Source organism: Diceros bicornis, chromosome 20 (assembly GCF_020826845.1).
Source record: "Diceros bicornis minor isolate mBicDic1 chromosome 20, mDicBic1.mat.cur, whole genome shotgun sequence".
NCBI lineage: Eukaryota > Metazoa > Chordata > Mammalia > Perissodactyla > Rhinocerotidae > Diceros > Diceros bicornis.
Genome location: NC_080759.1, coordinates 7613174 through 7629911, shown reverse-complemented (window position 1 = coordinate 7629911; position 16738 = coordinate 7613174). Strand labels below are relative to the sequence as shown.

General features: G+C 52.2%; 1 protein-coding gene across 5 annotated transcripts; it reads left to right on the top strand.

The window, feature by feature from the left end:
* The first annotated feature begins 7671 nt into the window (after positions 1-7671).
* Positions 7672-16700, top strand: ZNF692 (zinc finger protein 692). Of its 5 annotated transcripts, none has more exons than XM_058563909.1 (13): positions 7672-7757; positions 8435-8622; positions 8907-8938; positions 9293-9556; positions 9706-9738; positions 10104-10152; positions 10245-10370; positions 10738-10956; positions 11043-11120; positions 11221-11299; positions 12734-12848; positions 15496-15595; positions 15739-16700. In XM_058563909.1, the coding sequence occupies exons 2-13, from the start codon at positions 8447-8449 to the stop codon at positions 16040-16042; spliced, it is 1575 nt and encodes a 524-aa protein (XP_058419892.1). In that variant the 5' UTR covers positions 7672-7757; positions 8435-8446; the 3' UTR covers positions 16043-16700. The 5 variants fall into 5 exon arrangements, with proteins under 5 accessions (XP_058419892.1, XP_058419891.1, XP_058419894.1 ...); XM_058563908.1 differs by having other exon boundaries at positions 10735-10956; XM_058563911.1 differs by lacking the exon at positions 9706-9738.
* Positions 16701-16738: the final 38 nt, after the last annotated feature.

Genomic DNA, 16738 nt, shown 5'->3' with positions numbered 1-16738 from the left:
TTAGAACTTACACCACCAGAAGATTTTACCTAGAAGTATTTTATCACTGACATTGTTTATGATTGACAGACTATGGTGGTAATAAAAATCACACTGACTTATTTGGTTTTACTTTCTTAATTTAAATTCCTTACAGGCAATGCCCCTGGCTCTGCCCCTGGCTCTGGGTCTAGGTCTGCTGGGCTGCCTTCTTGCTCTGTTTCACCTCCTGGAAGTAGTTGCACATGTCGCTCATGTACGAGATAACAATGCCTGTGGACTTGTGTTAAGGGGTCTTCTTACTTTGTTGTAGGGAGTTGGGTTAAGGCGAGAGGATGAGCAGGGCAAGAAGTCTGGGCAAGCTGAGGAGGAGGTGGTGCCAGGCTAGCACAGGGTAGGAGTTGTAGGGTGGAGGATGGAACAATAATGAAGAGGAGGAGCTTGGACAGGATCATCTGATTTAGATTTAGAGGGAATCCTTTCTTCTTGCTCTTGGACCTTTTGCCCCACGTCCTCTTAGTGCCTCCAGTCTTTCCCTCAAGCTTTAAGTTGTTTCTCTGTTTTCCTTTGACCTTTCTCCTTCCCCTCCCCCATCCTGCCCTCTTCCAAGAAGAGAATCCTCCAAGATAAACTTTGAACTTTGATAGGTCAGCAAGGCCCAGGTTCCCAACTCGTGGTGGTCTTGGGGAGTCTGAAGAACTCACACAGAATCACCATTGCCATCTCCTAGGCTCCACTATATGGTGGTGGTGGTTGGGGGGAGGGATCTCAGGAGGTCTAGATGCTCTAGTTATAGAAAGAGGGTCTTATAGTAGCTTCTAAAAAGCCTCCCACAGTGCTCTGTCACCCCTCTTCCTCTCTCCATGTTGGATTGCAGTGGTGCACATGGCAGGGGAGATGGTGTTTCCTCCAAGCCATTCCCCACAGCCACCTCCATTTCATTGTTCATTCTGTTATCTTAAAGCCTTCCAAGGAAAAACAGCATTATTTAGATGTCAGTGGAGATGTGAACCACCTCACTTCTCTCCAACAATTTTCTTGTATGCCCCTTGAACACCATCCACTTCTTGCTTGCTACCAAGCAACTTTCAGGTCGCATCTCCTTTTCCCAGTGTCCACCCAGATCTCAGTTCTGTTTTCTAGTCTGAAATTACTGCCTTCAGAATATCAAGACTTGAGTTAATAAATTTGAAATACTGGGTGGTGGTGTAGTCATCTCAACAGATGTAGTAGCCAGATTTAGGTGCCTGGTGGAGAAGGCTGAGGGCCAGGGATTTATGTGTTGGGCATCATGCTGGGTGTCTTCATAGCTCAGGGAGAGGGTTGGCATAACCAGAGGCAAACCTTACAACAAAAGTTCTTCCCAATGCATGTCCTCAACCCACAACTTTTCTCACTTTATTTTACTGCTGGAGCTGTTAGCAGTCTACCTCCTTTTCACCTTTCCCAGCCCTTCTAAATAGGGCAACGGGAGGGACACTGATGGGGACCATTTTTACACACAGCTATAGCAAGCTTTGGAGATTCTTAGAGATGCTTTGTGATCAAGTCCTGTCCATTTAGCTTTTAAGGTAGAGCATGTTTCATTAGGGTTTTGGCTTAGGAGAAAAGGGATGCTGTGGTTAGCCTCTTCATGAGTTTAGGAGAAAGCCTAAAGGGTGTCAAGGATGATGCAGCATGAAGCCCAACACTCTAATCCAGTAGACTACACTCTCTGCTCAGCGCTCCAGATGGAAAGTTTAGCCACAAGCTGTTGTGGTGCTCCTGCAGAGAGTAAACTGAAGACTGACAATGCGGGAATTACAACCATGTTTCCCAGTTCTCACTGGTGGAAGGGGCTTCAGTTCTCACCAGTTGAATGGGTAGTCTGAGGATGGCAAAATTCACCAGGTCCTGGTAGGTGGAAGCAAGGAGAGATGGTTCATTTTGAGAACCACCCAAATATGATGGTGAGCAGACCAGGAGGGGAATGCAACAAGAACAGAATTAGGAGAAAGGATTTCAAAGTGATGGTATCTTACACATTCTTCTGTATTAGAAGTCTGATGCTGGCAGATGGCAGAAGAGGATTGGTTGGATCCATTTTGGGCCCAGATGTAAAACTTTCTAGGTACAGAGAAAGATGAAATGAGGAAAGGAAAAGAGGAGAAGACAAAGGAAAGAAAAAGAGGGGAATATGTAATAAAGGCCAGAAAGGAGGAAAAAGGGTAGTTAGAAGTAAAACGAGAGAAGAAACGTCAGTAAATGGAGAGAATAAAACAGGAATGAGAGAAAACAGAGATGAGAGGAAAAGGATAAACACAGGAAGCAGAGCCGAATGAGAGGAAAGCAGCGAGGAATTCCAGAATTGAGTTCTAGCTCACCAGGACGTGGCAGGAGAAAAATACAGGGCGCATGTATGGTGGTGGGAGGGCTCTTTACCTTTTAGCCCTCATCTCAGGCTCCTCTTCCCCTAGTAAGCCTGGCTTAGGTGACTAGCATTTTGTCAGCACCCTTTACTTGCCCTTCTGGCCTCACTTCTTATCTCATTTGAATGCACACGGGCCCAGCAGTGCAAAAGCCTGGTACAGGGGATGAAGACGACTAAAAGGAGAAATACTGAACTGGGGAAGCAGTCGGGGGCGGGGAGGAAGGGCAGGAGACAGAGCACTTCATCTATCGGAGGAACCCCATCTTGGGGGCTCTCCTTACCCAGCACACCCACCCAGTGAAGACTTCCACCCAACAAAGCAGTACACAAGCCAGGTTCTACTCAGAGCGAATCAGATTTTCCTTTATTTCTGACTTCGCCAGGGGGTGAGGCAGCAGGAGTTCCCGGGTGCCTGGATTCCAACCTCCCACGTCCGCTTGGACCTTTTCCTGCACCCATGACTTCCCTGACTTGCAAATGTTTTCTCCTTCCCTGGGCATTACTCTGGAAACAGCTTCATTTCTTCTGCAACACACCCAAGGCCCAGGTGCACGCATCTCTGCTACATCCTGGATGATAGCCGAGCTATATCTGTAAATCTCCGATTTTCCGCAATTATTCGGCAGGGCTGCCTGTCTCGGGGTGGGGGGTTTGGGGGGTGGGGTGGGGCGCACACGCAAGGCCCACCCCTCCGAACTACAGCGTCTAGCGCGCCAGACACCCGCCGGCCACGTGCCGGGGAGGGGGACGCGCGGACACAAAGCGCAACTCGGGGGCAGGAGCGACCGGAGCGCGGCGCGGGTCTCGGCAGGACCCACGGCCCGGCGCTCACCGCGCTCATCAGCGCCCTCCCACCTAAGCCAGGTCGCCTCGCGTACGATCTGGTCAAAGAGGTCCCGCTCCACCACGTGTAGCACGACCACGGCGTCGCTGGGCAGCTGTTGCTTCAGCACCTGGAACACAATGTCGCCCCGCAACCAGCGTCGCGCGCTCCGCCGCGACCCCCGCCGCAGCGGCGGCAAGCACCCCTACTGCTGCAACATTCCCGTTGGGGAGTGTCCAGGCTGCCGGTTTCCTTCTCCTTCACGTCCGCTGCCCCTCAGAGACGAGCGGAGGAGCCCAAATGCAGCGCGCATAGTTCCCTAACCACCGGCAGAGCACAGCCCAGGGTCTCTTATATACTGTCCCGCCCCGCCACACTGGCCGTCACAGAGGGCACTGGTAGGCCACGCTTGGGTGTGATTGGCTGCAGCGTGCGGCACCGCCCACAGATTGTCAGGGGGCGAGGACTAACGGAATTAGATTGCTCCCGGCGATGCTGACTGGCTGGAGAGAAGAGACGCCGGACGATGACTGGATGAGGGCGGAGACACAGGGCCTCGTACGGGGCCTGAGCAACGCTGAGGGTGTCTGTCGGTTTCCTGAAAATTAGGGCTTAAATTGCCTGCGGAGTGCTACTTCTCCACTCCAAATGAGTCTTCTCAGGATTTCAGAGAAGCGGGTTGCTCCCAACGCTGTAGCAATTTGTCTCTTTCCCTTCCTGGACCAGCGGAGTGGAAAGTGTTTTTTCTGTTTGGAGAGAAGATATTGAGAACTCAGACGGTACAGCAACAGTAATATTAGATTTGGCTTTTCCCAAGGCAAGACATAAGAAGGGGGCTACGGTGCCATCTAGAGTCCAGGAAAAATAAATGTCATGAGGACAAATATAATGTCCTCCACATGGACCCCTAAATCTAGTTACACGAGTTCATCATGGGGAGATTTAGGAACTTCACATGTGAAAAAGAATTGGCAGTTTCAGCAGGCTGAAAATTCTGTGTAACTCAAAGAGATAAAGCTAAGAAAAAGTCAAATTTAGCCTTTGTAAGAGGATGATAAAATGGAACTCTTTAATCTCATATTGGGCTGAGGTAGCTCTAAAGGCAGAGAACAAATATTGAGAATTCCCCTTCCCCTCCATGCCAAAGAACTTAATGCTGCTCTTCAGGATTTACAAAGAAGGTGACTATTTTAAGAGACTTGACTCATCCTTTACTTCAATGATGTAAAAAATTGAAGAGTGGGGCTGGCCTGGTGGCATAGTGGTTAAGTTCACACACTCAGCTTCAGTGGCCTGGGGTTCCCGGGTTCGGATCTTGGGTGCGCACATACACACCACTCATCAAGCAGTGCTGTGGCAGTGTCCCATATACAAAATGGAGAAAAATGGGCACAGATGTTAGCTCAGAGCTAATCTTCCTCAGCAAAAAGACGAGGATTGGCAATGGATGTTAGCTCAGAGCCAGTCTTCTCATACACACAAAAAAAAATTGAAGAGAGGCTGAGAGAAAAAAAGAGGATTTCTTTGGAGAATATTATTGGAGGGTTAAGTATCAAACCCAGAGAACTTCTTGGTTCTCAAAGTGAATAAAGGACATTTATTATCTAAGAGTAATCAAGATTATGGAACTGCTTGTGATTTCATCCATAGGACAGAGGAGCTAGGATTTTGCAGATGTCTATTAAAGGAACATGAGGGGAAAGAATAAATTGTTTTCCTATTTGTCCCCTATGGAGTCCTGCTCTTTTGATGTAAGTGTTACACCTTCATTAATGAGTAAATTATCTGGAACAAAGTGGGAAATCTTCCTTCCTACCTCATACTAGGCAGACAAGTATGTTGAGTCATTGGTACCTCAAGTCAAGAAGACAGCATGAACAGGGCATACTGGGCTTATCCTAAGGGTGGCTCATGATTGGACACCATGTCATTTAGGCTGTTTAAGGTACAGACGAGAAGCCTGCGATAGTCAACAATCATATACCAACAACAAACATACAAGTAAGTAAGTCCCTAAAATGATTTCAGAGAATGGTGAGTGCTATGAAGGAGACAGAATAGGGCACAGTGGGGCAGAGCATGACAAAAAGGATCTTTCTGAGTGGGTGATCTTGGAGCTGAGATTTACATAAGAAGAAACAACCACACAAAAAGCTGGGGGGTGAGCACTCCAGAGAGAAGGAATTCTCTCCAGCAAACCTGGCACACTTGAGAAATAGCAAGAAGGTGGGCATAGCTAAGACAGAGTGGACAAAGTAAGGAAAGGTGGGGAAGGAGGCCAGAGAAGCAGCCAAGGGCCAGATCACAAAGGGCCTTGAGGCCATGGTAAGGGTTTTGGGTTGCACTAGAGACCAGTGAAAGGTTTTAAGGAGATTTGCTCTTTGAGGTTACTTTCCCTGCTTTGTGAGGGTAAGAGTGCAAGCAGTAGGCAGACCAATTAGGAGGAGCTGGCCATTGACCAGAAGAAAGCTGATGGTAGTCTGGTAGGCTGAAAAAGGATATCTATGTCATTATCTCTGGAGACTGTGAATATTACCTTATCTGGCAAACACTTTGCAGATGTGATTGTTTTAAGATATTGAGATGGGGACATTATTTGGATTATCCAAGTGGGTCCTAAATGCCATCATGTGTCCTTATAAGAGAGAAGCTGAGGGAGATTTGATACAGACAAAAGAGGAGCAAGCAATATGACCAGGGAGACAGAGATTAGAGCCATGAGGCCACAAGTCAGGGAATGCTGGCCACCACTAGAAGCTACAAGAAGCAAGGAAAGGGTTCTCCCCTAGATCCCTTATAGGCAGTATGGCCCTGCCAACACCTTGATACTAAGACTTCTGGCCTCCAGAACTGTGAGAGAATAAATTTCTGCTGTTTTCAGCCACCAAGTTTGTGGTGATGTGTTACAGCAACCACAGAAAAATAATACAGGTGGCTTGGAGTAGGGTTTTAACAGTGGAGAGGACCAGAAGTGATTGGATTCAAGATGTATTTTTGGAGATACCATCAACAGGTCTAGTTGATGTATATAGTGTTGGTATTTCACAAGGAGAAGAGTCAAGGTTGACTCCAGGTTTTTGTCCTGGGTAGATGATGGCAACATTTACTAATATAGGAGAGGGGGCAGGGATTATTAAGTGTTATGTGTTGGCCATGGTCATATTCGAGAAAAACATCAACTAGCATGTGTCACTGCTTTCTATGTGCCAGGCACTATTCTAAGTTCTTAAGTCAGTTATCCCTGGAGAGTCAAGTGGGCAGTTAGATATATGAGTCTGGAGCTGAAATGAGGCTAGGCTGGAAATATAAACCTGGGAGTCATCAGTGTACGTAAAGCCATGGGGCCAATTAGATCACTCAAGAAGAAAGAAGAGAGAAGACTTGGTCCAGAAGAGAGAAGGCTTGGTATAGAGCCCAAGCCAGGGGACACTCTGTGTTTTGGTGGGACAGTGGAGGGGGGCCCAACAAAAGACAGAAGGAGCCAACAAGGAAGGAGGAAATCCAGGAGAATGTGAAGACAGGAAAGCCAACCTGGGAGCAGGGAAGTGTGGAGCAAAAGATCTAGATTGTCAGATGTTGCTCTAAGGGTGGAAAGGCGGAGAACTAACCATAGCTTTTAGCACCGTGGCCACTGCAAGTGGCCTTGAGAAGCATCATTCCAGTAGCTTAGCAGAGAGGAAAGCTCCACTGAAGTCAACAGAAGAGAGAATGGAAAGTGAGGAAGAGTCCATAGTGAACCTAAGCAACTTTTTGGAGGATTTTTTTTTGTGTGTTAATTTTTTTTTAAAAAAGATGGCCCTGAGCTAACATCTGTTGCCAATCTTCCTCCTTTTTTCTACCCAAAGCCCCAGTAGACAGCTGTATGTCATAGTTGTATATCCTTCTAGTTACTCTGTGTGGGACACTGCCTCAGCATGGCTTGATGAGCAGTGTGTAGGTCCGTGCCCAGGATCCCAAACGGCGGACCCTGGTGCCGCCAAAGCCAAGCGTGCAAACCTAACTGCTGTGCCCCGGGCCGGCCCCTTCAGAGGACTGTTGATGCAAACAAAAGGAATGGGCTATAGTTGGCGGGGACCTTCTGAGGGTCTTGAGAAGGCTCTAGGTGGCTTTTAAGGTGGCTTACTCTGCAGCACGTGTTTGCCTGTTGGTGGCATCTGAGAGAGGAAAATTGAAGGTAAAGGAGAAAGTAGGAACAATTCCAGAGGCGACATTCTTGGGCAGGCTGGAAGGGCTAGGGTCCGCGCTGATGAGTTAGGTTTGGCCCTATCTATTCCATTTCCACAAGAATTTGGTCATCAAGCGCAGACACTCACCACAAAAACTACGGGTCCGCAACGGCCACGCAGCTCAGCGACGCGCGGGGACAATTTGTGCGGGAACCACGGCTCCCGGCAGGCGTTGCGCAGAGCGACCAGTGCGCAGGCGTGCGTCGCACCAGAACCTACTCTCCCCGCAACCCGGCCCCGGCCCTAGTTCCGGGCTGGAGCCGCCGACGCGGAGGGGACGGGTTCCTCTTAAAAGAGAAACGGCGGCGGCGCGCGCGAGGTGGGCCCCTGTCCTCCTGCCGTTCTCCGGGCCCGCGCACGAGGCGGGGGAAGGCGCAGGCGCAGTCGGGTTGAGGGCGGGTGGGGGCACGCAGGTAAGGCTGCGGTGGGGGTGGGCCGCGGCGGGCTCTGTTGGCGACCTGGAAGCTGCCTTTGGGATTGGCACGTATCACGTATTGTGAGCGTTAAGTGGGGCGGCCCGAGACGGCGGGGGGCGCTCCCGACCCCCGACACCTGGCCCCACCCACATCGAGCGCCCCAATGCACGCGACCTCTCCTTCCCCCATCAACCAGTAAAGGCTCATGCCGTCTTCAAGATTAAACTGTTACCTAGCCCCAGCCCAGCCCCAGCTGAAATTTCCCCGTGAAAGTCTCACACCCCTTCCCCATAGCTCCTGTGTCAACACTCCAGTGAGCGCGGGGTCAGGCCGTTTTTCTGACTTTGACCCTGTCCCCCTAACTCCCACCCCACGACACCCACCCCAAAGCGTTGGTTAGTTCACGCGCCCTGTAATATAAGCAGGGATGGTTTGGACCCAGTGGCAGCAAATGCTATTGAAATGGTTTAGTCCTGCCTCAATTCACTGATGAGGAAACTGAGGCCCGAGCGGCGGGTGAAGCCCAGGCCGCGGGCCCTGGATCAGGCTGGCCCACACGCGTGTCTCCTGCACCCAGCAGGCCCTGGTGCCCATGGCTGCCTCCCCGGCGGACGCATCTCGCACGCGGCGGGAGAAGCGGCGGCAGCTGGACGCGCGGCGCAGCAAGTGCCGCATCCGTCTGGGCGGCCACATGGAGCAGTGGTGCCTCCTCAAAGAGCAGCTGGGCTTCTCCCTGCACTCCCAGCTCGCCAAGTTCCTGCTGGACCGGTTAGAAGCCAGGGCCAAGGCTCTAGGGGAGGGCATCCACGCAGAAACACCTAGCCCCATTCCCAGGGCCAAGTGCTGGCTCGCTGCTCCTTCCCACGGGCAGATTTCTCACTGCAGCAGGATGGCCTGTATGATTTATGGCTTCCCAGCGTCCTGCGCCCCTCCTCTTGCTCCCCGGGAAATAGGGGACCCTTAGGGCTGGCCCTTAAGTGTGTGAATGGCCAGAGCTGAGGGCAGTTGGCCGACTGGGCCCCCACCTGACCTGCCTCTTGTCCCCTTGGCAGGTACACTTCTTCAGTCTGTGTGCTCTGTGCAGGTAGGTAGGGAATGGCTGGAGGTGGGGCTTAGGAGCCAGAGAGGGAAGAGGGGCAACAACAAGGAGTGATGTGACCGGGGAACACTTCCCTAAGGGGATTCGATTAGAGGGAACTGAGTGAGTTTGAGAAGAGGTGGGAGAGTTGGGGAGCCCAAGGTAGTTTAATGGGGGCAGCCTGTGGGGAAGGGAGCAATGTCTCAGGACCTTGGGGGTTCTGGGCTATGAAGAGTGGTAAACTGGACTAGGAACCTGGTTGCCCAGTGGGTTTGCGGACAGGGCTGTCTGGGTATGGCTTTCCAGGGTGAGAGTAGGGGGCCTCGCAGCTTGCCCTGACTGTCATCTTCACCCCTCCAGGTCCCGAGCCTTTGCCCCCAAAGGGTTTGCAGTATCTGGTGCTCCTGTCTCATGCCCACAGCCGAGAGTGCAGCCTGGTGCCTGGACTGCGGGGGCCTGGGGGCAGAGATGGGGGGCTTGTGTGGGAGTGCTCAGCAGGCCACACCTTCTCCTGGGGCCCCTCTTCAGGCCCCACACATCCAGAGGAGCCCAAGCCGGTCCTCCTTCCAAGTACTGCCCCAAGAAGCTGGTGCCCCGAGGCCAGGGGCAGGCAGGAGCCTGCAGGTAGGCTGGGAGAAAGAAGAGTTGTGGAGAAAAGGGAGGGAAAAGCATTCGCATGTCTGTAGTTCAGAACCCCATTCTCTAAAAATGCTACTTTCTCAGTGGAAAAACTCTATACTGATAAGGAAATATATCCTCAAATATATTTTTAGGTATGAAAAGCAAAATACAGAATAAGATGTATGGTAAGTTATCCTTGTTGGAAAAATAAGGGGAGAAAGAATATATATTTGTATGTACTTATGAATGTATAAAATATCTCTGGAAGGGCATTGTAGGAAACCAGGTTGCCTGTGGGAAGAGCTAGGTGACTGGGGAACAGTATTGGAAAGGAGATTTTTTCACAGTGTACCTTTTTATACTTTTATTTTTTTGAACCATGTGACTGTATCAGCTCTAAAATAAAATACCCCTCCCACTCTAGTAGCCTCTAGCCTCTCCTCTTCCTTCTTCCTAAGACTGCTCCTACCACTTCAGACCTTAGAACTCCACCTGTCCTCATCTCTCCAGCCCAGAATTCCTTCCCCTTTGACCCTACCTGTGCCAACAGGTCTGGAATCTGAACATGATGAGAGGACTCAGGAGGCCAGGTTGCCCCGGTGAGGCTGGGGGTGGGAGGGACAGGATAGACCTGGGTGGATAGTGTGGGTGAGCATGTAGGACCTCAAGCTTGCCTTCCTTGGACCTGCAGAGGGGTGGGACCCCCACCAGAGACCTTCCTGCCCCCGGGAGAAGAAGAGGGAAAGGAGGAAGATGAAGATGAAGAGGAGATGCTCAGCGATGCCAGCCCATGGACCTACAGCTCCTCCCCAGATGAGCAAGTTGGGGCTGAAGGAGGATGCTGAGCGGAGCAGGAGGAGGGAGGGGGCAGATGGCCAGGGAACCCAGAGCTTTGCAGACTCTAGGGAAGAGCTTGTTGGTGGGGAGGACAGGATGGACTTTGAAGAAGGTAGAAAGACCTGGAGGCTTTGAATTTGGGTGGAAAAGGGTGAAGTTAGGCTCTGGGGCAGAATGAAGGCTGAAAGCAGGTGTGAACAGAGATCCTGGGGTAAGAGTAGGAGTTGAGTTGTTCCGAATTTGGGATCTTTGTGATTTAGGGGCTGGGGTTGGGCTGGGGTTGGGCTGGGGCTGGCTGAAGGCCCAGGAAGATAATGCCCTCATTCTCTTCATTCTCCTTTCAGCAGTGAGCCAGATGCCCCCAGACCACCCCCTTCCCTTGTCACCCATGAACTCAAGGAGGGGGAGACATCCCCGGCCCCTGCAGCTCCCCCAGTTCCTTTTGCTGCACCATCCTCGTCAGCATCCTCATTGGGTTATGGAGCTCCTCTGCCTGCAGAAGTCGGGGTACAGCTGGAGCTCAGCAGGACCCCTCAAGCGGCCCAGCAGACTCAGCCCCTGGCCAGGTAACCTGATGGCTGAGACAGAGGGCAGGGGCGTCTGGGACATGGCTCTCCCTCGAGGCCCTCTGCTCCCTCTTTGCTGCCCATAGCCCTGGGAGTCAGGCCCAGTCTGCTCTGGCCTCCACCTGGGATGAGGACACTGTACAGATCGGCCCCAAGAGAATTAGGTAGGACTGGGGTAGGGGCATCAGGGGAGGGGGGTGAGAGGAGGGAGGTGGAGGAGAGCCTGCTGTTGTCCTCATGCTCTTCCCTATTCTCTTCCCCCAGGAAAGCTGCCAAAAGAGAGCTGCTGCCATGTGACTTCCCTGGCTGTGGAAGGATCTTCTCCAACCGGCAGTATTTGAATGTGAGGGGCACAGGTTGGGTTCTGTGTGGCCGCTGGGGTTGGGGAGAAGGGCTGAAGGAGAAGCTGAGGCAAAGGAGCCTGGGGTGTGGGGAGATTCGAAGCCAGGAAGAGAGGGATTGGGGTACAAGCAGAGCTTGCCTACAGTTAATAATCAGCCAGATGACTGGTAGATAAGGCAAAAAACCAGGCCTCAGGTGCACAGCCGCTGCCCACTACTGCTTGTTGCACGGGCCCTCTGTGGACCACACATAGATGATGGTGGCATTCTTTAGGCTCTTGGGGTGCTAGTGACTGTTCTAAGCAGTTGATGTGTGTCAAGTCTTTTGATCTTTGCTGCATCCTTATGGAGTAGGTGCTGATACTGTTCCTGCTTTGCAGATGAGGAAACCAAGGCACACAGAAAGGTTAAGCATTGCCCAAGTCTTCTCAGCTAGCATGTGATAGTGCTGGGGTTCCGGAGTCCACACTCTGCCCACCTTGCCCTGCTGGCTTGAGTGGGTGGTCCTGGCACCAGGAGAACTGGGAGATGGTCATGTCCCAGCCTCACTGCAGGAGAGGTTTGAGGCACAGAGAGGGAAGGGCCTCAGCTCCACACTCAGCTGGAGCCCTCACAGGGCAGGTGCAGAGGCTGAGAGAAGGCCCAGACCAGAGGGATGGAGAGGCATGGGTGGACGGGAGTTGGGAGAAAAAAGGCAGGGGGAAAGTCCCCAGGTGGCCTTGAAGCTCTGGACTGAGGAGAACATTCAGCAGTGCTGGTCAAACGTACCTGAGCCTGTTGATGGAGGAGACTGAAGTAGCCCCCAGCAGCAGTTTAACTACCAGAAAATGGGATTATGGAGCACGGGAAAGCCGATGCAATTTAGTGAGCCAGGATGTGAAATTAGGTCAGATTAAAAGAGAAATATTTCCCAGAAATAGCTGGAGAGTTAAGGTTGAGAATGTTTGTGTTTCCTTTAAACACTGCCTTTAAAAGTGTTCCAGGTTGAGAGTGTTTGTGTTTCCAAAGCAAATTTAGGAGAAAATCATATAATATATACCTATGGTGAGCTGTTAATAAAAAGTAGGCAATCTGGGTGATATATTGTTGTACATTAATATTGACATCAAAGAGGATAATCATACCCACCAAAATGTATTCCCGTCCCTGGCAGATAGTGAATCCATGGTTAGGGAACCAGGACTGTCACCAGAGTGGAACTTTGTACAGGGAACTGGGCATTGGAAGGTGAAGGTATGGCAAGGAGGTGAAATAATAGAAGTCGAGGGCAGAGTTTGGGGTCAGGATGGGATGGGATCAGGGTGAGGACTAGTCAGGATGACATGAGCTGGCAGTGACAGGGAGAACTGCTGGGGGATGGGGAGGAGGCAGAGGAGCTTGCCTGCTGGGTCAGCTCTGACGGTCTCCTTGAGGAGACCACCTGCTTCCTTCCGTAGCACCACAAGAAGTACCAGCACATCCACCAAAAGTCCTTCTCCTGCCCAGAGCCAGCTTGTGGGAAGTCCTTCAACTTTAAGAAACACCTGAAGGAGCACGTGAAGCTGCACAGTGGTGAGTGGTGGAAATGCCTCCTCACCTCTTCCCTGTGGGTCCCTTCACTTTCCCCTGTGAGTCCCTTCACCTCCCTCCCTGTGGGTCCCTTCACTTTCCCCTGTCGGCCCCATCACTTCCTGTCTGTAGGTCCTGTCACACCCATCTGTGGGATGACTGACTCTCACTCAGTCACTCATTCTGCATTCTCTTTTTCTTGAGCACCTGCCTGCTTGAGACTGTGCTAGGTGCTGGGATACCGCAGTGAACAAAGCTGGCAGTCCTAACCTCTTAAGATGTCCGTTCTAGTGATACAAGGCTATGAAGAGATGTGAAAGGAAGAGAGGAGAGTGTGAGAGAGGAGTTGCTCTTGTAGAAAGGGAAGGTGCTTTGAGCAAAGACTTAAGTGAAGGGAGGAATGGAGACCTGTCCACCTTTATGGGCGGCGCGTGGGAAGGCCCTGAACTGGCATCTGCATGGCACGTTCCAGGAATGGAGAGGCGACAAGGAGGTTAGAAAGGAAGGAAGAGAGATCAGATAGGTGGTAGAGACCTCCATGACCACCATCAGGATGGCCTGGCTCCTGCCTGAATGAGATGGGCTCCATCTCAGGGTCTTGAGCAGTGGAGGGACACAACTGACTTTAAAAGGAGCACTGTGGCTACTGTGTAGAGAATAGGGAGGCTGCAGGAATGTGCAGTGCACAGTGATGGTAGCCTGGATGCACTGGTGCAGTCAAGTTAGTGAGAAGTGGCTGGAGGCTGACCTGAGTGTGACGGTGGAGCCAGAAAGGCTGTTGTGGGAAGGACAGATTGGCCTCTGGTGGGATGGGCAGCGGGGAGTCAGGGGTGACTTAGGAGATTCCAGCCGGAGCAACTGGGCAGAAGGTGATGCAATTTCCTGAAAACAAGGGAGAGCAGGCTTTGGGAAAGGGACATTTTATTTGGGACATGCTTATTACCCATCCCAGAAGATGTGAATCTGGAGTTCGGGAAGATGGTGGGGGAAAAAATGTGTTCATGGGTGGTATTTGGAGCCATTAAGAGAGTGTACCTACACAGAGGGAGTGAGCATAGGTAGAGAAGAAGTCTGAGCAGAGCAGGTGAGAAGGCAGCTGCAGAGGGGCTGGTGAGGCAGGCGAAGAGAGGTATCTGAGGAGCCAAGTGGAGACAGTGCTCCAGGGAAGAGGCAGGGGTGAGTTGTGCCAGTGTTGCAGGGCCAGGTAAGATGAGGACGAGGACAGGCCACTGGACTGGCAGTGGGAAGCCGTCCTTGACCAAGTGACAAGATGGCATGTGACAAGGGAGGTGACAGAATGGAGTGGGTTTGAGGCAGAGAGGAGCTGACGAAGTGGAGACAGTGAGTATGGGCAACTCTTTGGAGTTTTGCTGTGAAGACAAGCAGAGAAATGCGGTCTTAACTGAAGGGCTATGAGATCAGGGCACAGAGATGGGAAGGATCCCACAGGGAGGAAAGGCTTGCTGTTGCAGGGGGCATGGTGGGCAACCTCAATTCAGTGAGGAGGGGTGTGTCTCGGGCAGTTGGAGGGTGGCCACAGGGGAGCAGGGAGTATTCATGTATAAGGTCACAGAAGCAAGTTGCCTGGTGGATCACGTCGGGGAGGATCTGGGCATTCTCTTCTGGCTTCTCTTTTCTTGGTGACTTAAATGAGATCACTGCTGAATGAGGCTCGTGGAGAGAGAAGGTGGTGTGGAAAATGGCCTTCTGGACTCTAGAGGGTGGGAGAGTAAACTGACCAGGGAAATGCAGAGGCATAGGGGGACCCTTGAGACTTGTGGTTGTAGATGAAAGGAGAGGCTGGGGGGATTGTGTGTTGTGTTGCCCCGCCTCAGCACACATGCTCAGGCCTGAAGCAGGCCAAGGATTGTGTTTATCCTGAGTTGGGTTTTAACCAAGCAGGTACAGCAGAGGGAGAGGGGGACAGGTTAATTGGTAGTGTGAATGAAGAAGGGCTACAAAGTCCCCCTATGGGAAGGTGGCAGGCCGCTGGACTGGCAGCCTGGAGTCATGGGATTATTGTAGCAGGAAAAGGTAGGAGGCCATGCCTGGAGTTGGGTTGCTTGAAATTGTGATTTCAAGGTGGTGCAGTGATAGGGTGTGACCTGGGAGTGGTGGCTGAGAATGGTGGGGCACCAGGTCAGTGAAGGTCAGGGAACAGAGAAGTCGAGTGCTGGACACGTATAAAACAAAACGAGAGCAGGAGTGGTGGCCAAGGAGAGGGCTTGGAGCCAGATTGTGTGGAGCACAGGGGAGTGAAGGGGATGAAGGCTGCAGGTGGGTGTTTGTGGTCTGATGGCAGGACATACAGTGCATTGGTGGGACAGAGGTCTAAAGGACACCATGAGAAGCAAGGATATCTCCTTCACTGCAGGCCCTGAGGCTAGAAGGTGTAGGAGAAAAACCACAGCAGGCCTGTGAGAGCTGCTGCAGATGGGCAATGGGCAGGTGCTGGCAGGGAGGGCAGGGTCAGGGAAAAAGAGAGGAGAGGAGATTGGCTGCTGACAGCCACAGGGCACTTGGGGGCCGGAAAGGGTGGGATATGCAGGCTGAACGGGGACAGTACTCCTGTGGGGGATGGTGGGTAGTGTGGGCCGAGGACAGGCCACAGCCTGGGGATGGATGCTGGGGTGTCCCCGTGCACCCGCAGATACTCGGGACTACATCTGTGAGTTCTGCGCCCGATCTTTCCGCACCAGCAGCAACCTCATCATCCACCGGCGCATCCACACTGGAGAGAAACCCCTGCAGTGAGTGTGGAGGAGGGAATCTGTGGGGGAGGGAGGGTTGGCAGGGGGGCTGGCAGGACAGGGGCAGCTGGGATCAGGAGGAACCCCTGGGGAAGTCAAGATGGGCTGAGGCCCCTTCCTTCCTTTTGCTGTCCCTGGCTCAGGTGTGAGATCTGCGGGTTCACCTGCCGCCAGAAGGCCTCCCTGAACTGGCACCGGCGCAAGCATGCAGAGACAGCAGCTACTCTGCGCTTCCCCTGTGAGTTCTGTGGCAAGTGCTTTGAGAAGCCAGACAGTGTCGCAGCTCACTGCAGCAAAAGCCACCCGGCCCTGCACCCCGCCCCACAAGAGTCACCTGGCCTACTGGAGCCCTGTCCTAGCATCTCTGCCCCTGCACCCCTGGGGTCTGGTGATGGGTCCAGGCTCTCTCCAGTTCCTCAGGCTCCAACCCTGCTCCCTCAGCATTGAGCATTCTCTAGGCTTTGGGAGCCAGACCCCAGGGACTGAAAAGGAGCAAGGAGGGAAAGAGCCAGATGCCTGGTCCCTAGAAACTAGTGTTATGGAGAGTGCAGGGTGGGAGCAAGACTGGGCTCTAGGGCAGCCAGGCTACTTTAGTCTAGGATTCCTAAAGGACAGAATAAACCCAGTATTTTACACAGACACGTGTGGGCAGAGTGAGTGTTTTGGCGCCTGATTTCTTTGGAAGCAGGCTCTGCTAGAATGTGTCTGAGTGCACCATAGGTGTGGGCCCTGTTCCTCTCTCTGTAGGCCCCCATCTACCCCCACCCTGAGGACCCAGCTTTCTTTACCAATTTGTGTTGGCACTTTGCAACCCTTTCCTGTGGAATATCACCCACCCTTGCAGTCAAGCAGGGCAGGCTGTGACAGTATGCAAAACGCTGGGTCATTCTAGAGATATGGGCTGGAGCAGGAAAAGAGGTATGTGATTCTGGGCCACATCTGTACTCTCCATTAACCAAGAGAACCAAATGTATAGGCCCCTGAATAGTCGTGCCTTCCAGTGCAAAATCGAGGGAGCTATACATGCAAGATGGCTGAGCTACCTTGGGAAGCGATGAGACCTTGGAACTTTGAAAGGGCCTGGGTCTTGGATCACTCCTGAAGTCTGCAAAGACAGCAGCCTCAGGTTTGACAAAGGGGGCT